The sequence below is a fragment of the Ascaphus truei genome, chromosome 4 (assembly GCF_040206685.1).
Source record: "Ascaphus truei isolate aAscTru1 chromosome 4, aAscTru1.hap1, whole genome shotgun sequence".
NCBI classification, from domain to species: Eukaryota; Metazoa; Chordata; class Amphibia; order Anura; family Ascaphidae; genus Ascaphus; species Ascaphus truei.
Window position 1 is genome coordinate 13,948,316 of NC_134486.1, and position 20,737 is coordinate 13,969,052.

Below are 20,737 nucleotides of genomic sequence, written 5' to 3' on the forward strand. Positions count from 1 at the left end.
CAAAATACTACCTAGCCGCACAATTGAGACAGGTAGTAGTCTGGAATGCCAACCCAAACCAATACTGTTGGCTAGATATAGAATCATACTACGCCGGGACGCCTTCACTACCAGCTTGCCTTTGGTCCCTGAGCAGGGAAGACATGCAGAATAGTAAACTTAAATTAGGCCCAATGAGACACACATGGGAGACCTGGACGAGATGCAAATATAAATTTAAGCTCACTTCGCCCCAATCCCAACTCATACCAATTCACAAAAATCCGAAATTCCCTCCTGGTTGTGAGCCCAGACAATTTGACCAATTCAAAGCAAAAAATATTAGAGCGATCGCTGACCTCTTGAGTATTGGAGAATTCCTGAGCTATCAAAATCTACAAACCAAATATGAAATAGCAAGGTTGGACGTGTTCAAGTATCTACAAATTCGGCACTTTATTCGAACCTTATCCCCAACGTTGAAATTTCCCCCTCTCACAGTTTTTGAGCGGCTCTGTTGAGAAACAGGCCACCAGAAAGGTCTTATAACACAAATTTACGCAGAATTGGAAAGGGCTATAGAAGCCCCCACACATGACTATATGCTGCATTGGGCAGCAGAATTGGGAATAGTTATAGACCGAGAGGACTGGGAAAGAATTTGGGAGAACGCCTCAGGAACTTCCATATGTACCACAATCAAAGAAAATATATATAAAATACTGTTCCGCTGGTATCTTACCCCAGTTAGAATAAATCAAATCTACCCCCAGGCGTCCGATCTATGCTGGAGAGGTTGCGGTCAAAAGGGGGACATGGCACACATTTGGTGGACATGTCCGGAAATTCAAAAATACTGGGGAACCACTCAAAAATTAATAGAAGAGGTCACCGGCCTCAAAATCCCTGTTGACCCGCTGACCTACCTGTTGGCCAGGCCCCTAGAAAATGTGGACCGACCAACAAGTAAATTAATCTCCTTCATCCTAACAGCGGCTAGATGTGCAGTGGTGGCCGCCTGGAAGAAAGTGTCTCCCCCCTCAAAACAAACGATAAAAAATAGGATACAAGAGGTAATGAATATGGAGAAACTATCGGCCTTTTTGAAAAGATCCACGGACTCCTTTAATAAAACATGGGACCCGTGGCTAACCCATATGGCACCCCCACGCCCCTAACTCAAAAATGAAAAGTAAAAAGAACGAGTCTAGAAACTCCAATAGAAATATTCTGAGGATGCGATAAGCAACAGGTATTCCCCCTCCCCCCTTCCCCCCCCCCCTCCCCACCTTCCCTTCTCTCCCTTTCCATACTCTGACTCTCTGTTTCCATACTCGCGCCCCCCTCACAACCCCAGGAGGGTCAGGGGGGCGATGAGCTTTCCTCTCTCTTTCTGGTTTCTTTAACCAAAAAATGGAGAAAATTTGTATTAGGCTGTATTAACATATATGACATGTACATTGTGAAATAAGTATTTGCCTAATAAAAATCTTTGGAAAAAAAAAAAAAAAATGGAACATATCCATGGTACAGGAACCAATGGTATTGTCTTCGATCCCATTGTGGGTAGTACCATGTGATATCAGCCATTTGGTTTTAAGGATGTGAAGTACCTCCCTTGGAGATGACATCATACTCTTATTTGTTTTTAAAGCCTATCACATGATACAGCATCCAATCAGATTGAACCTGTACCATCTGACCCTAAAATGTGATGTCACAAGCCTTATTCAGTATAAGGCCTGTTCAGTCTCATTTTAGCTTAATGGCGCGTTCCTTCATTTTCTATATCTACTCCCATTGCGGTTATATATTATTGCACTTGTTTTATTTGGGACTTGTTCGGGACTTTCCTAATCACTCGAGAAACTATCATGTGGGAGAGACGCACCAAAGACGCGACCGGCTGAGAGACGCCGCCAGATGACGTCAGACGCAAGCGTGGACTAACCCGGAAGCGACTAGGAGATTACCCCTTCTGAACTACCGGTTGGAGTATCTCCAGCACACGGGAAGGCTCCCTAAAGCAGAGCTGCATACACCGCTCTTGGATACCAACAGCTAGAGGGAGGACGTCCAACATACATCTGTCCGTGTTCTGCTGTCCCTGCCGAGCGGTAACATGTCCCTAACATGTCATGCTGTTAACCTTTTTTATTGATGTACGTGCAACACTCACCCCCACCCTATAAATAGTTTTTTAAATATACTACACTATGGTTTTTTTGCGCTGTCTTTTCTCTGTTTCCATGTAGCCTGGTGTTTGAGCCATCCTAATTGACCAGCAGCACAAAACCTCACCCTAATCAGGTTGTAATTTATACCGTATTTCTAAGTCACTATCACCCATCACTGATCACTTACTGTATGAGCGCAGGTCTTTTTGTTTTACAGTAACACACAATGCATTTTTTTTGGCAAATATTTGTTTTGAATTGATTGTTATTTTTTCTTTTTCTGTTTATTGTATGACCGTTTTACAAGAGATATATAGGTATTGCACTGTGTATTTTTGTCACATTGGAAGTAGCTTTGGGCATTTTTGTTTTTTTGCTGTATACATTTAGCCACGCTCACTAGAACTCCTTTTGACACTTATATGCATATATATATATATATATATGATGTGGTAATGGTTGGGGTTTCTCAGAGCTTGTTGGGAATCTGTGTATTTTGTTAACTGTGTGCAGCTGGTCTCAGTTGCTTATGGGAGGGTAGTGCCCCCCCCAAGGTTTAGGCTTTCCCTACCCCACTTTCCAAGTTGGCAGGTCAGTTTCATTTTGCCAGGTTACGACAGATCCAGTGTAGATCATTCTTCCTGTAATTATACAGGTAAAAATAATTTTAACTCAGGTGAGTGTTAGGACCTGCTTTGTCATGCCTTGTATATGGCAGCAGGCTTAATATGCTATGGCCAAAGGGTTAAACTATATGACCCTTTTTACAAGAGATATATAGGTATTGCACTGTGTATTTTTGTCACATTAGAAGTAGCTTTGGGCATTTTTGTTTTTTTGCTGCATACATTTAGCCATGCCCACTATCACTCCTTTTGACACTTATATGCATATATATATATATATATATATATATATATATATATATATATATATATATATATATATATATATAAAAATATATATATATATATATATATATATATATATATATATATAATGTGGCAATGGTTGTGGTTTCTCATAACTTGTTGGGAATATGTGTACTCTGTGTATTTTTTTATTTTCACTTAATTGTTATGTATTTGTAGGTCTTGGTTTTATTACATTTTAGGATTGATTAGGGGTTACATTTCTTTAATTGTTCTGTTGGCTAGGTGTTTATTTTTGTTTCAATTTTTTTTATTAGACAGTTATGACATTACAGGGTATAGATAATACAAACAGTAAGCCCGTCTAATACACATTTTTTTTTTTTTCCTTAACTGGGGAGAGAAGAGGAAAGGCTCAACGTCTCCCTGACCATATGTGGTCCAACGGGGCGGCGCGAGCATGGAAACAGAGAGGGGATAGAGAAGAGAGGGGGGGTGGGGTGGGGGGGGGTGGGGAGGGTGTAATGGGGAAAGGTCTTATTCCCTAGCTTCTTGGCAGTTCTGGTTTGGATCTTGGTGTCCATTGGGTCTCTGATCTGTTAAGGGGTGTTTCGTCTTAGGAGCGCCATGTGGGTGTACCATGGATCCCAAATATTAGTGAATGAGGTAGAAGACCTCTTAAGGAAAGCAGACAATCTCTCCATGTCCATTACTTCTTGCACCCTTTTTATTATTGTTTGTTTTGAGGGGGGAGACACTTTCTTCCAGGCGGCTGCCACCGCACACCTAGCCGCCGTGAGGATGAAGGAGACTAATTTTCCTGTTGGTCGGTCCAGATAGTCTAGGGGCCTGGCCAACAGGTAGGTCAGCGGTTCAACAGGTATTTTGAGGTCTGTGACCTCCTCTATTAATTTTTGTGTTGTTTCCCAGTATTTCTGAATTTCCGGACATGTCCACCAAATGTGGGCCATGTCCCCCTTTTGACCGCAGCCTCTCCAACATAGATCGGATGCCAGGGGGTAGATTTGATTTAGTCTGACTGGGGTAAGATACCAGCGGAACATTATTTTGTAAATATTTTCTCTGATTGTGGTACATATAGAAGTTCCTGAGGCATTTTCCCAAATACTTTCCCAATCCTCTCGGTCTATAACTATGCCCAATTCTGCTGCCCAATGCAGCATATAGTCATGTGTGGGGGCTTCTGTGCCCCTCTCTAGCTCCGCACATATTTGTGTTATTAGACCTTTCTGGTGAGCTGTTTCTCTGCAGAGCCGCTCAAAACCTGTGAGAGGGGGAAATTTCAATGTTGGGGATATTGTTTGGATAAAGTGTCGAATTTGTAAGTACTTGAACACGTTCAGTCCTATTATTCCATATTTGGTTTGTATGTTTTGATAGCTCAGGAACTCCCCGAGGCTCAAGAGGTCGGCAATCACCCTGATGTTTTTGGTTTGAAATTGGTCAAATTGTCTGGGCTCACAGCCAGGTGGGAATTTCGGATTTTTGTGAATCGGTGTAAGTTGGGATTGTGGTGTTGTGAGCTTGTACTTGAGTTTGCTTTTCGTCCAGGTCTCCCATGTGTGTCTCATTGGGCCTAGTTTGAATTTTCTATTCTGCATGTCCTCCTTGTTCAGGGACCAAAGGCAAGCTGGCAGTGAAGGCGTTCCGGCATATTGTGTTTCTATATCCAGCCAACAATATTGGTTTGGGTTTGCGTTCCAGACTACCACCTGTCGCAGTTGGGCAGCTAGGTAGTATTTTGTGATGTCTGGGACTCCCAGTCCTCCTCTCCCCCTTGAGGCCAAGAGAACTGTTCTAGGGACTCTAGGTTTTTTACCTTGCCAAATAAAGTGGAAGATTAGTTTTTGGATATTTTTCAGTTCCGAGCCAGGGATGTGGACCGGGAGAGTCTGGAAGTAATACAATAACCTAGGGAGTATGTTCATTTTAACCGAGACCATTCTCCCGATCCATGATATTTGATAACCTCCCCATTTTTCTAAATCTTGTTTAATTTTATGGAATAAGGTCGGATAGTTATGTTGGTATAGGGATTGGTAGGTCCTCGATATCTTAACCCCCAAGTATTTGATACAAGAGGAGCTCCAACGGTAATTGAAGTTTAGTTTGAGGAGTTTCACCTCTGGCTCTGGCAGACTTAGGTTCAGGGCTTCTGACTTATCATTGTTTATTTTATATCCTGAGATTTTTCCAAAATCCCGGAGTTCTTTTTGAAGGTTGGGTAGGGAGATTTGGGGTTTGGAAAGGGTTAGTATGACATCATCCGCGAATAGGGAGATTTTATGCTGCCTGTTTCCAATTTCTATTCCTTGGATGTCCGTATTGAGTCGTATTGCTGATGCTAGTGGTTCTATCGTTAGCGCAAAGAGGAGAGGAGATAGAGGGCATCCCTGTCGAGTCCCATTTGTTATCTCGAATCTGTGGTTATTGCCCCCTGGTAGCTTCACTGTGGCTGACGGGTTTTGATATAGTCTACGGACCCCCTCTAAGTATGCGTCTTTAAAGCCAAATTTGCGCATAGTCTGGTCCAAAAATTGCCAGTTTATTCTATCGAACGCCTTCTCTGCGTCCAGGCTTAACAGGAGTGCTTTGGTGCCTGTGAGGTGAACATGGTCAATGATATTAATTATTTTTCGGGTATTGTCTGAGGCTTGTCTCCCCGCGACAAATCCTACTTGGTCGATATTAATTAACCTCGGTAATATTGGGTTTAGCCTATTTGCCAAAATTTTGCTATATAGTTTGAGATCACTATTGAGGAGGGAGATTGGACGGTAGCTTCCACATTGCATCGGGTCTCTGCCATCCTTATGTATTATAGCCAGATTGGCTAGAGACATTGTTGGGGGGATTTGATTCCCTTCCATAAAATAATTGAATATTTTTAGTAGATGCGTGGATAGGGTTGGCAAGAACCTTTTATAGTAAATATTTGTGAAACCGTCAGGGCCAGGAGACTTAGTAAGCTTTAGTGATTTGACCGCCTCTTCCAGTTCCTCTTTTGAGATCTCAGCATTGAGGACTGTGTTTTCCTCCTCCGTCAGTGAGGGGAGTTGGCATTTATTTAAATATTGAGTTATAGATTCTGACGCTATCGGTACAGGTCGGCCGTTTTTAGCTCTTAAATTATATAGTTCTGTGTAATATCTTGTGAATTCCGCTGCAATCTTGCTTTCACTATATTGAATCTCACCAGACCTACTCTTGATCGCCGTTATTTGAGATCTTTTTTGTATCCCTCTTAATTTACTAGCTAAGAGTCTGTCAGCTTTGTTGCCTTTGTCATAGTATAGTTGTTTGGTCCATTTGAGGGCCTTTTCAACGTCCTCCAGCTGGGTTTGTCTAAGCTTTGTTCTAGCATCTATTAATGACTTGTATATTTTTTTTGAGGGATGTGTTTTATGAGCTAGCTCTATTGCTTTTATGTTTTCTGCGAGTTCTTTGATTAGCGCTTGGCGGGCTTTTTTCCTGTGGGATGCGATGGAAATAAATTTCCCTCTGATCGTTGCCTTATGGGCTTCCCATAGGATTGCTGGAGAGGAGACTGTTCCCATATTGAGGGAGAAATAGTCCTTAAGTGAGGATCTGACTTCTCTCTCGATCTCTGGGTGATTTAGTAGTGAGTCGTTCAGTCTCCAGGTGTACGTTGTTGTTTTTTCAAAGGGGACTGACAGAGTCAAGGTGACCGGGGCATGGTCTGACCATGTGATTGAGCCAATGTCTGATTCTATGGCTGCCGCCATCACATTTTTGGTGGTCAAGATGTGGTCTATTCGAGAGTAAGTCTGGTGAGGTGCTGAGTAGAATGTGTAGTCTCTCTGGCCCTGATGTTGGGTTCTCCAGACATCCACCAGTGAGAATTCGCTCATGATTTCCCTGAACCTTTTCCCTTTGATCTGGGAGTGGGTTTTGCGGGGGGGGCCCATGTTGGTTGATCTGTCCTCGGTAGGGTTTAAGACCATATTGAAGTCTCCTCCCACTATCATCGATGACAGATATCCCGGGTCAACACCCTCGAGAACAGCTTGTAAAAACTCTGTTTGGTTCTCGTTTGGGGCGTATACATTGATCAGGACGATTGCCGAGCCCGCTAGGGAGCCATATACCATTAGGAATCTACCCTCTGGGTCCATTGTTGTTCTGACATGATTAAATGGGGTGCCTTGTCTGATAAGGATAGCCACACCCCTCTTCTTACTACTAAATGATGCAAAAAAGCAGGTCGGGAATATTTTTTTGAATAAATTTGGGGGGTCCTGTGATGTGAAGTGGGTCTCCTGTAGGAATATGATGTCTCCCCCTGTTTTTTTCATATCGTTGAGTGCAAGTCTCCGTTTTCTATTATTTTGGAGCCCTTTAACATTCAGTGAGCAGATTTTTATTGGGGCTGTGGATGTCATTGTGATTTTGTTGTGGCTTGAGGACTCAGGATCTCCCCCTTCCCACTGGAGGGGATCTTGCTTTTATGTCCTAGGTATGTATTACTTCGGAAGCTGCTTTGTTTATGGGGTAGGGATGTGTCTTGTCTATATTTTCTTTGGTAGTTGTTTGTGTGGTGCCAAGGAAGGGGGGGGGGGGGGAATGAGGGGGAGGGAGGGTGGTTAAAGATCCGCTGGGACAGAGTCAGCGGATAGAGAGCAGATAGGATTAGGGCCTTTTCAGGTCCTAATATTGTGTTGCCAGGCCTAGTGAAGGCCGGCATTTGGGCAGGTGTGCCCATCTAGGGAGGTTCCGGCACCAGTGACCGGCGTGCAACCGAGGGGTCCAGACCCTAGGTTGCTAGTGTGTTGCGCTTTCCCTTTTTCTGTCGTCATGTTTCAGTTTTAGGCTGCGTCGTGTTTTACTTGTATGGGGGGGGGGGGGGTGGGTAGTGAAAGGGAAAGAAAAAAAAAGAAAAAGGGGGGGAGGGTGAGCACCCAAAGAGACGTTCAGGTTATGAGTGTTGGAGTCGCTGACGTTGGTTGTATGGCTCGGGTTATTTTACCATTTTGGTGAGGTATATAAGGGTGCGTATTTCTCTGTTGGTTACTTAAGGCCGGTTGGCAGCGTTCTACTGGGGCGGTGGGGGGCGGGGAGCACAGGGGCGGGTGGTGAGGGTAGGATGGGGGGGGGGGAGTTGAGGGTGGGGGGCGTCCTAACTTTCTTTCTTCTCTATGTTGGTAGTTATGGGTTAGGTCTGCCTTTTATTGGATCTGTATGTGTTGTGTGTAGTTTCTTAAACACAGCCCCTACTAGTACACAGTCAGTTTTCTGGTTTAACATATACAGACGGATGTGCCTGGTAGGTAACATAGGAAACCTGCGTTGATCTACATCTCGTTATTGTCATGACATGCAATACATCTGGTCTGCTTGTTTAAACATTGCGATATAACCCTGGTATATAATGTTTCAAATCTACCTTAACATAGATAACAATATGGGTCTGACACGGAATACAACTTTGTCGCGCGAGCGCCTCCTGATCTTAGATCCTGGGGTATGTTATAGCAAGCCTGGGTTAACCTGTTTTATTGGGACTGTATGCATTGTGTGTAGTATCATATACGTTGTCTATTATTAGTACACAATCAGCTTTCTGGTTAACATATACAGAGAAATGTTCCTGTTAGGTTACATAGTAAGCCTGCCTTAACCTACACATCGTTATTGTCATGGCATGTAGTACATCGGCGCTGTTTCTACATAGTTACGTGATCCTGGCATTTAATATATCAAATCTACCTTGACATACACAACAGTACAGGTCTGACAAGGGGCGTATCACAATCGCACTGATACCCCCTGCGTTACGATGCCGAGGTGTACCATTGCAAGCCTGGATTTACCTATACTGTGATGTGGTCCAGGCATGCAGCATGGTAGACCTGCCTCGCCATGCGCAGTAGGTAACCTGTCAAAGGCTTACAACGACCCATACAGCAGTATCTGTATGAGAACCTGATAATTTCGCCCTGGCATATACATCTGAGTACTCTTGTCTAGTATCCTGGCACATTTACAGTACTGTCTTGGGCAGCAGCCTGTCTCGGCTACAGCATGAGGGAGGGGGGGGGGGGGGGGAGAGAGGATAGGGAGGGAAGGGAGTGTGGGGGGGGGAAAGGTGGGGGGGGGGAAAGTGGGGAGGGGGGGAAAGGTGGGGGGGAGGGGAGGTGGGGGGGGAGGGATTGAGGAGGGACTCCTATTCTTAGATTTTGCTATCGGCTTGGAACATTGAACATATACGCCCCTAGGAATCTCATTGTTCTTTTTAGTCAGAATTATTTTAAAGTTTTATGTCTGCAGCCCATGGTTTGAATGGGTCGCAGACCAGGGTATCTTTGTATTGTCCAAGTTCTTTTCATGTCGATATGGGTCTCATGGGGCCCTTGGGGGGGGGGGGAGGGTCGGGTGTCAAGGCATGGGGAGGCCTTCTGTGGCCGGGAGGGGGGGGATGGGGGGGGAGCAGGCCCGTGTTCTCCCGACAGTGGCGTGACTCTCTGATCGCCGCAGTGTTATACAGGCAGTAGTACTCACGGTTCCCGTTGGGGTCACGGTGGGGTGATAGGGGGGAGACAAAAGAAAGCGGAGGGGGTGATCCGACCGGATGTCCTGGGTTCCCGTCTGAGTGCTCGCTTCCTCCGCTCCCGTGAGGGCCGGTCGGTTGTCGGGGCCTCCGGGAGGGGAGGGGCAAAAGGATCCTGCGTTCCCCTCGCGACGGCGGGTCTTGGCTCCACACTGTCTCAGCTAAGCTTCAGCGTCGGGGCTGTCGGTGTGCACGTCCGTCCTCATTGCTGCGGCCGTTCCGGTGTGCTGTAAGAGGCTTTGCCGCCTCCAGGTACTCGCCACGTTCACTCTCTGGTCGGCCGCCTGCCGCGTCTCGACGTCATCCGCTCCGCTGGTATCGGCAGCCGTCTTTGATGCGGAGGATCAGGTTTGCAGACGGGTCTGTGGGTTCTTTGGGGGGTGAAGGAGGGGGTAGGGGGGAGAGGTAGAGGGGTGGCGGGCGGGGGGGGGGGGAGGTGTGGGTGGGGAGGGGAGAGAGGGGAGAGGGGGGGGGGAGAGAGGGGAGAGGGGGGGGGGGAGAGAGGGGAGGGGGGGGGGAGAGAGGGGAGGGGGGGGGGAGAGAGGGGAGGGGGGGGGGGAGAGGGGAGGGGGGGGGGGAGGGGGTTTCTGATGTGTTTGAGTGTTTAGCTAATTTCTGGTAGACGCTTTGTGATGGCCTTGTTTGGTGAGTTTTCAGGGTCTTCACTTGACTCTGCCTTGTCTTTGTCCTGCCAGCCTTTCGGATGTTCTTGCTGGCGGGTCTCGTGTGTCCGGTTCTTGGACTCTGGAGGGGTTCTTATCCCACTCTGCTGGCGGGTTCAGTCCAACCGTTTTGGCAAAGCGCGCCATATCCTCTGGGTGTCTGATGGTATGGTATTTCCCGTTTTTCTGCACCAGCAGTTTAAACGGGAAGCCCCAGTTATATTTGATTTCTTTTTCACGCAGGAGTTTGGTTAGAGGTTGCATCTCTTTTCTCCTGAGCACCGTGCGTTTAGACAGGTCGTTATATATTTGAAGATGGTCTCTTTGTGGGTGATAGGTTCTTGCGCGCGGCATGCTGCCATGATTTGCTCTTTTATTGTATAATGGTGGATTCTTGCAATCACGTCTCTAGCTCTGTTGGGGTCATCTGACCTTGGTCCCAAGGCTCGATGTGCTCTGTCCATTTCACACTCACTTGGAGTAAGGTCAGGGCAGACGGATTGGAAAAGGGCCAGGATGTAAGGTTTAATCTGGGCTGGGAGGACCGATTCTGGGATCCCTCTGATCCTGATGTTTTGTCTTCGATCTCGGTTTTCCTGGTCCTCTATCTGGTCTTTAAGATTACTCACTTCGGCCCCCAGCCGGTAGATTTCGTTCGCGGCGTCTTCTTGGGCCTGTGTTGCGTCAGCCATTTTTATTTCCAGCTCCGCGGTGCGCTCTGAGAGGCCCGAGATCTCCTGTTTCAGTTCAGAGACCGCAGCTTTAAGGTCCGCTTTGAGTGAAGCATGTAGCTTGTTCAGCATTGATGTTATTAGCTCTTGCATGTAATCCCGCGTTAGGGCTTCGTCTTGCGGTGGTGGTGTGTCGGTGCGGTCACGCTCCATTGCCGCTTGCTTGGCCCCGCGTGGTGTGGGGCCGCCGCCATCTTGGCTTCTTGTGGCAGCCTCCGAGCTCCTCTGAGAAGGGGAGAGAAAACGGGCAATTCCTGGGCCCGATTGGGCTTTTTGTTTGCCTGCCATTGCCTTCTCGAGGGTTTCCTCTAGGTTTTGAGCTGTTTTGTGGTGATTTTTTTGGGGTGGGAAAGCGCTGCTTTTGTAGTTTTATGCTTGGGTCTAGGGAGCTCCTCTGCTACCCGACCGTTCTCATCAGCGTCCTGGACACGCCCCCGGCTAGGTGTTTATTTAATGGTATTCTTGTTGAATTTTGGGATTACATTAATTTCATAATTTTTTTTGGTGTTAGATTAATTGTATTGATGTGTTGGCTAAGCTTTTTAGTTGTTTTCTTCTTCTGGTATTTAGGTGCTTGTGTATTTATTTTATTTTTGAGCCTTTTTGGTGAGGTTGTTTTTTTTCTTGTTGCCCATTGACTGCCATAGTGGCTTATCATTCCCATATTTTATGGGCATGAAGTACCACTGTGCCAATCAATGGGTAGAGGATGGGATAGTGGCCCCAGGTGGGTGGTTAGGCCTCCTGGGTGGGTATCGGGGGGAGGGTTTACCCCTTAATTACTATAGCGTCTATTAACCTCTAAGGTGATTAAGAAGTTAGGGCAATTAGATTGTATTTTTTATTGTTCTGTTCCTGCAAACCGAGGACATGCACATGGAGGATGATGATGAGGATGTCTCATCCTGATCATCAGGATGTCACAGTTAAATGCAAGTTTTATGTACTCTATTTATGCTGGCTGGCTAATGTTTTATTTAGAATGGGCAAATTAGCTATTATCCATATCTGGATAAGAGTAATTTTGCCAATTACTGTACTGTATGTGTTGGGGGGAGGAAGGGGGTTGTTGAGGTTAGAGGAGGAGGGTACTAGGGTTGTTGTATTTATTTATGTTTATTGGGGGTAGAGTGAGTAGGTAGTTGCCCCAAGGTATGTGTTTAGGCCTACTAGGTGGGTAGCGGGACTGGTTACCCCTTCATTACCATAGCGGTTCCAACCGCAATGGTAGTGAAAGGGTTAACACCTCCCGCAACCTTCCAGGCAGGCTTAAAAACCCATCCTGAGCTACTACCCCCTTCATCCACCCACTCTGCTCTCAATAAAATGACTATTCAAGTTTAACCCCTTCATTGCTTTAGCGAATACCCACTAAGGTAATTAAGCTATTTTTATAAAAATGTTAATACTAGTGCATGAGATCGGGGTCTCTGGAGCAGAACATAATTGATTTGAGATCCGGGACCCCATGCTTCCCGAGATGCAGGCACCATTATTGGGTATCCAATGGTGGTTGTGGGGAGCGCAGATGTCACCATATGTAAAGAATAGAGATATACAGTATATAGTGCAGTAGTTCTTAACTCAAATTTGACTCTTAAGTAGCAGAATGAAAACTCACATTCTCCCAGTGAAATGACAGCAGTATGAAATTATCCTCTCAGGTACAGTAGTCTGTGTGGTGTCCCTCGGTTAGAGATAAAAATCACACTTAGTGCAACACTGTGAGTTCTTAAAACATAATATATTAGCAGATAGATATCGCACTTACATTTGTGCAATAAGGATAAGGCACATAAAAATTAAAGGTGGCTTTGTCCCTCTGCTCCTTCTTGCCGCTCGCACACTGTCACGTCACTTCCGTTTCACGTCTACGATCGTCGACGTCACTTCCAGATGCGGGTGAACTTAGAATCGGGAGCCGTGGTGACGGGAGTTGCTGGGCAGATTCTGGATAGTATGCAGGGGCTTGCGTAGCCTACTGATGTGTCACACTTCGCGTTTCGCTTTACAAAAGCTTCATCAGGAGTATAATCTACGGCGCCTCTCTGGTCTAAATAAATATGCTATACTTCATTGTGATTGGATAAAGTGGGAATTGCTAGAATGCTATTGGTCAATTTATTGCATTGTGATTGGGTGATAGGGGCTAATACATAATAATACTACACTATCTTTTTTTATATAATACAAACAAGTACAACTTTATTGACATTTATACAATCTCATAAAAACTAAAATAAGTTAGTAACCTATACAGAATGGATGAATTAAAACAATTAAATATTTAATATTTTTAATATTATAAGGGATAGGGGACTTCCTAACTAGTTGCTATTTATACTCCAAATAAGTGATCATCAATAAATACAACGGGGATATAAATAGGAAAGGAAGAGCAAGAAACAAGAATTAACATTACTCATAAATTATAAAATACATTAATTTTAAATACAAAATAGACATTAACAACAAGGGATACATATTAAAGAACTATAGACACATAAAAGGGTACATTTAATTTATACCTATAAAATAAATTAATTTAAAAATATTAAAAGGTTAAAACTTGAATAAAAGTTTTTAATTGTTTTTAAATGAATGCACCAATCTCGATATCTACATTTAACTCCTTTGGATTCAGCGTTTTGAGGCAGTGAATCCAAAAGGTTTCTCTTTTTAACAATTCAATCGCTCTATTTCCTCCTCTCCAATTTTGAGGAATATGTTCTATCCCTTTTAGAATTAGATCTTTGGGATTGGATTGGTGAAATAAGTTAAAATGCTTAGGGACACTATGTGTGTCCATTTTTCTTCATATATATTCCCTATATATTCCAAGGCTCTAATTTTTAAAGTTCTAATGGCCTTGCCTCTTATTGTAGCCCGCAAGGACTTTCGAGCATATAAATCATAAAATCAGTATTACAGTTTAAAAATTGTTTAATTTTAAACTCCTCATTGGTGACGTATATCATACGTATGAAGAGCAATCAGAGATACTAATGGATAAATTTAAAGAAAAGAAATATAATAAATCCATTATGATAGATGCAAAAGATAGAACGGATAAGCTTGACAGACAGCTTCTAATTATACTGTAAGGAAAAATAGTAAAATAGATTTCACAACCACGTTTATGACAAAATATAATAAGGATGCCAATAAAATAAAACAGGCTATAAACAAACATTGGCACATTTTACAAAACGATCCAGTACTTGTAAGTATATTACCACCACGGCCAAATATAATTTTTACAAAGGCAAAACAATTTAAAACAAAAAATTAGCACCAAGTATCCTCAAACCAATAAGGGAGGATACACAAGATAAAAATTGGTTGAAACTTCCAAAAGGATTTTTTTCATGTGGTAACTCTACGGCCTGTAATTTTTGTTCAAAAGGGAACAAAGATATTTTTAAATCACACGTCACCAATGAGGAGTTTAAAATTAAACAATTTTTAAACTGTAATACTGATTTTATGATTTATATGCTCAAATGTCCATGCGGGCTACAATACATAGGCAAGACCATTAGAACTTTAAAAATTAGAGCCTTAGAACATATAGGGAACATATGAAGAAAAATGGACACACATAGTGTCCCTAAACATTTTAACTTATCTCACCAATCCAATCCCAAAGATCTAATTCTAAAAGGGATAGAACATATTCCTCAAAATTGGAGAGGAGGAAATCGAGCGATTGAATTGTTAAAAAGAGAAACCTTTTGGATTCACTGCCTCAAAACGCTGAATCCAAAGGGGTTAAACGTAGATATTGAGATTGGTGCATTCATTTAAAAATAATTAAAAACTTTTATTCAAGTGTAACGGGTTTTCCCCCACCCAATCTCACATTGGCCAGTGTGGTCTAACCAGTCCCCATTACATGTTCGTGTCTGGTGGTGCACCTGTAGGCAACAGGGCTCCTGAGTCTCCCGCTTGATGGTATTAGGGGATGTCATCCAGACAGGCAGCTGAGGTAGTGTGTGCGAGTTCTACCTATATCCAGTGCAGCTCCTCCACCTCATCAGGATCTGTGCTTCTGCAGGGAGATGGTCCTGGTGAGGAACTCCTTCTTGGTGGTGCCATCCACTGCTGAGTAACTTCACACTCACACAGTGGAGGTATATTCAAACAGGGCATCTTTATTGGCATGGTGATGTGGGCCAGCTGCCCCTCACAGATAACAGCTCAGCCACTCATCTCTTTGTAGCACTCCCTTAGGAAGGTCCCTTCTCTAATAGAGCTGCTTTCCACCTATCCTCTCAGAGAGATTCCCCAGCTTCTCTGTCTGCTGTAAGCTCCTCTCTCTACCTCTGCATCTCTCTCTCGAGCTGCTCTGTCTCTGTCAGCTCCTCTAACTCTGCTGCGTATGCTCACTGACTCACAGCTAGCATGAGACACTGCAACACTGTTGCAGACCTTCACGTGCCTCTCACTGAACAGAGGCAGCACAACAACAGGAAACTGAACTTCTAACTTTAGGCAGTGCTGTGTCTTATATCACCCCCCCCGGAGAACAAACATGCTCTGTATCACTAAGTGGGAACACACTGCATGTTGTCACTTCCTTTGGGGACATATGACACCTCACCAGGGTGTGAGGGCAAACCTCATTGATTGTTGCTGGCAGCCCTGCATACTTACCAGATTTACTGCCAGCATGAGAAAGAGATATGTACACCAATCTTAGACATGGCTACACAAGTTTTAACCTTTAATATTTTTAAATTAATTTATTTTATAGGTATAAATTAAATTTACCCTTTAATGTGTCTATAGTTCTTTAATATGTATCCCTTGTTGTTAATGTCTATTTTGTATTTAAAATTAATGTATTTTATAATTTATGAGTAATGTTAATTCTTGTTTCTTGCTCTTCCTTTCCTATTTATATCCCCGTTGTATTTATTGATGATCACTTATTTGGAGTATAAATAGCAACTTGTTAGGAAGTCCCCTATCTCTTATAATATTAAAATATTAAATATTTAATTGTTTTAATTCATCCATTCTGTATAGGTTACTAACTTATTTTAGTTTTTATGAGATTGTATAAATGTCAATAAAGTTGTACTTGTTTGTATTATATAAAAAAAGATAGAGTAGTATTATTATGTATTAGCCCCTATCACCCAATCACAATGCAATAAATTGACCAATAGCATTCTAGCAATTCCCACTTTATCCAATCACAATGAAGTATAGCATATTTATTTAGACCAGAGAGGCGCCGTAGATTATACTCCTGATGAAGCTTTTGTAAAGCGAAACGCGAAGTGTGACACATCAGTAGGCTACGCAAGCCCCTGCACACTATCCAGCATCTGCCCAGCATCTCCCGTCTCCACGGCTCCCGATTTTAAGTTCACCCGCATCCGGAAGTGACGTCGACGATCGCGGATGAGAGACGGATGTGACGTGACGGTGTGCGAGCGGCAAGAAAGAGCAGAGGGTCAAAGCCACCTTTAATTTGTATGTGCCTTATCCTTATTGCACAAATGTAAGTGCGATATTTATCTGCTAATATATTATATTTTAAGAACTCACAGTGTTGCACTAAGTGTGATTTTTATCTGTTACCGAGGGACACCACACAGATTTCATTCTGCTACTTAAGAGTCAAATTTGAGTTAAGAACTACTGCACTATATATATCTCCATTCTTTACATATGGTGACATCTGCGCTCCCCACAACCCCATTGGATACTTGCAAAAAAGAGAACTGGACCATCTCTTCAGAGGGTTGTAGCTGCATTTTATCACTACTATTTATTATTAAACACATTGTACACATTTTTATTTTTAATCACTATTTAGTTTATATCACTTTATTTATTTAATTATTATCACTTTTAAGAGGAGCGCCTTAATCACAATTTTTTTGTAATAATCACCGTTATTGGGTGCCGGTATCCCCATACAATGTTTAAATGTCCTGCTTCACGTGACTAGGACATTTAAATGTATAGGAGATACCGGCAACCCATTACAGGGAAGCAAGTGGTCCCTGGACCTGAAATCAATGCGGTTCTGCTCCTTGAGACCCCCTGCTCACATACTGTACATTAGAATTAACATTTTTATAAAAACCCTGCGATCGCATGTGAGATATGTACAGGGAGAGGCGGCTCTCTCTATGCAGCTGTCCCAGATCGCATTAGGGAGAATTTTGAGTGAGGCTTGCGATCTTATCGCTGCTGACCACACGGTTTGGGCATTTTCCTGCCTCATGGTTTGAGAGTGGTCACTGAGCTTTCTGAATACCATGATAACTAAACTGACAAACCATTCAGCGAAAACATTCCAAACCTAGCGATGTACAGTAGCAGCAAACTTATCAAGGCTAGTAGAATAGGCCCCTATATGTATCAACCTCATCAGTTGGTTCCTTGGCAGGCTCTTTTTTGTTCATTGGGGATGAAAGCTTGAGGCTAATAACATGTTGTGTATTTTTTGCTTATTGAGTATAGATATCTGTTCTCAGACCCTTGTCAATTTGTATGTTTAATGATACCACGTTATTAATGCTGAGGTATGGATGCTAATGCAAAGCAAACTGTTTGAAATGTTTCCATAAAATGTAATGTTATAAATATTTGTAATTATTTTCTCTTGTCAGATATGGAAAACTGTTTGAAGTGCCCTGAGGATCACTGGCCTAATATAAGGAGAGATACTTGTATCCCAAGAATGATAGATTTCCTTTCCTATGAGGAACCACTAGGTGGCGGTATTGCAGCCCTTGCTGTTTCCTTTTCTGCTGTCACTGTTGCAGTGCTGGTGATCTTTATCAAGCACAAGGACACTCCAGTTGTACGAGCCAACAACCAGAACCTCAGCTACACCCTTCTTACCTCTCTTGTGCTGTGTTTTCTCTGTTCTCTGCTTTTCATCGGTCGTCCTCTGAAGGTGACCTGCCTGCTACGACAAGTGACTTTTGGGATTATTTTTACTGTTGCTGTGTCTTGTGTTCTGTCAAAAACCATCACAGTTGTCATCGCCTTTAATGCTATGAAACCCGACAGCAAATTGAGGAGGTGGGTGGGGACCAGAGTATCCAGCTATCTAGTCCTCCTCTGCTCACTGGGTGAGGTTGTGATTTGCATTGTGTGGCTAATGCACTCTCCTCCATTTCAAGACTATGACACCCAATCAGAAGTTGGCAAGATGATATTACAGTGTAATGAAGGCTCGGTCACTATATTCTATTTCGCCCTCAGTTATATGGGACTTTTGGCTTTCTCAAGCTTTAGTGTTGCATTCCTAGCAAGGAACTTACCAGACACTTTCAATGAAGCTCAGTATATCACATTCAGCATGCTGGTGTTCTGCAGTGTTTGGGTCTCCTTTATCCCAGCATATCTGAGCACCAAAGGCAAATACATGGTGGCCGTGGAGGTATTTGCCATCCTGTCCTCCAGTGCAGGACTTCTGTGCTGTATCTTCATTCCCAAGTGCTATATTATCCTAATGAGACCTGAGCTGAACACTAAAGCCCATTTAACCACAAAAAATTAAAAATTATGGTGGGAGTCTTCTTATATACATCTAATATACTCCAAAGAAAGTTATGACTTAAAGGAACCAAAATATACTTAATACTAAAGTAAAACAATGTTGATCTATTTCCTTTTAGGGTTAGTATAATGTGCTTTAATTTTGCATTAGAGGGAACTTAATTAAGAATTTTAAACTCTGTACATAATGTTAGAATTGTCCAAATTAGCACGCTGTTATTAACACGTTTAGTGCCAGGGGTGTTTGCCACCAGCGTGGTGACAAAACTATTCAGCATTCGTTGTTAAGCTTTTCATTGGTATCTCTCACCTTGGGTTGATTTCATATCATGTGACCAAGATATGCTGTCATAAATATGGGCGTGAGGGGCTGTCTATTTCATTTTCATAATATTGTTTCTGGATAGTATTGCCTTATATCCCCTAATTAAACGTATACTAGATATGTATAGATTTACTATTCTATCCAACACCGAAAACAAATTAGCAATTCGTGTAACCTGAAACATTTAGGTCTGAATGCAAAAAGATAATTTGATTGTTTTTATATAATTGATACAAATTATGATTGTGATGCTACTTTGACTAAGAAAGCCATTATATAGTAGTAACATAACATATTAGCAAGTCTACTGATGTTTGAAATTAATTACATACAAAAATAGAATGAATTAGCACTCACCCTATATAACACAATTCAGCTAGATGTGCTATGATGCTGCATCCACACCGCAAGATGCATATAACTGTACAAAAACCAAACTGGATCAGCACTCAAAAAAATAATTAAGGACATACTGTACGTTTCTCTTTTGGTCTCACCAAGTTTTTCTTTAATGTATAAAAAAAAGAACCAACACAGAAAAGATAAGGACACACAAAGATAGGAAATGTTAGCAGATACTGTTATACAGTATGTGCGCAATAGAGCAACGTTTCAAGTCCTCCTGGCCCCTTCATCAGGCTTAATCATAATGTCCATCCAAGGAGGATTAAATAGTCCCTGTGGACACACATGTGCCTCTGATCAGTGTCTCTCTGCACTGTGCAGCCATTACAGTGACGTCACACAGCTGCTGTTGGAGCTGGCTGCACTTCCTATCAGTACACAGACAGGGCATCTGAAGCCTCACAGCAATACTGACAGACTGAACCATTAGGTCGCCGAGCATAGGAGAAAATGGAGCGGACCTGTGCAATGCACTCCAAAAGCAAGAGGGCTAATCTAGTTTAGATTTTGAAATGATTGACGTCACTTAAAGGGATGTGATTAATGACATCAGATAATTAACATTTGCTGTCCATATTAGAACTGGATTGTGGGAAATGTATACCTGTATTAAGACACTGATCTTGCACGTTTGATCTCTATACACCTGAAAAAGGTTGAATTATTTTTACCCTGAGATGTTGTTCTATTGCTTGTCTTCTTGTATACTAATAAATGGTCAAAGGACCTTTTTGGACATCACAAATATGACTACATCTGCTTTATTTTTTATTGTTGGAAATTGTGATGGTTTGAGGGGATCCCTCCACAGATATGCAATGCACCACTGAAAATATATAGCTATTTTTCCCAACAACAGGAATTCAGAGCAAGTATACATTTTCCTGTATTAAATAAACAGTCCACATGTCTCTATTTTTTGGAGGGAGGAAATTGCTCTTGCAATTATCTTTCAGAGATGATCGCATCCCTCTAACCTCTGTAGAGACCCTGTTTCCAAGATACAAGCATTTATTCTCACAAGGTAAGAATAGGTTACCGTTGGACACAATATGACAGAAGGACCAGGATGGCTTCTGCAGCTAACAGATAGATGCAACATCATTGGTACTGTAGATCAGGGGGTGCGCAAAGTGGGGGGCGTGCCCCACAGTGAGGGCACAAGATTTTCTGGGTGGTCATGGCTGTTACAGGGGCCGCACGTTTCCTCTGAAAGCATTTAAAATAAATGCCGGGGATCACACGAGGCCTCTATCACTGTTTACTTACCTTTCTTCCAGCGACGCGTCTCCATTGTCACCCGGCATCAAATGACGCAGCGGACGTGACTTTCCGTGACCCCGCTACATCATTTGATGCCGGAGCTGTGCAGGGAGGGGGTGTGCGAGCCGGAGGGGAGAGGAGACTGGGGGGCGCATGTAGGAAACTTTGCACACCCCGGCTGTAGGTGATATTAAGACTTTCTAT

At 43.1% G+C, this 20,737-nt stretch overlaps 1 protein-coding gene across 1 annotated transcript in view; it reads left to right on the forward strand.

Moving 5' to 3' along the window:
* Window positions 1-18,541, forward strand: part of LOC142492226 (vomeronasal type-2 receptor 26-like) — a 100,630-nt gene extending 82,089 nt beyond the window's left edge. Inside the window, exon 4 of the mRNA XM_075594896.1 lies at window positions 17,643-18,541. Coding sequence (XP_075451011.1) covers window positions 17,643-18,541 — 899 coding nt within the window. The remainder of the gene's footprint in view (window positions 1-17,642) is intronic.
* The last annotated feature ends 2,196 nt before the right edge of the window (window positions 18,542-20,737 follow it).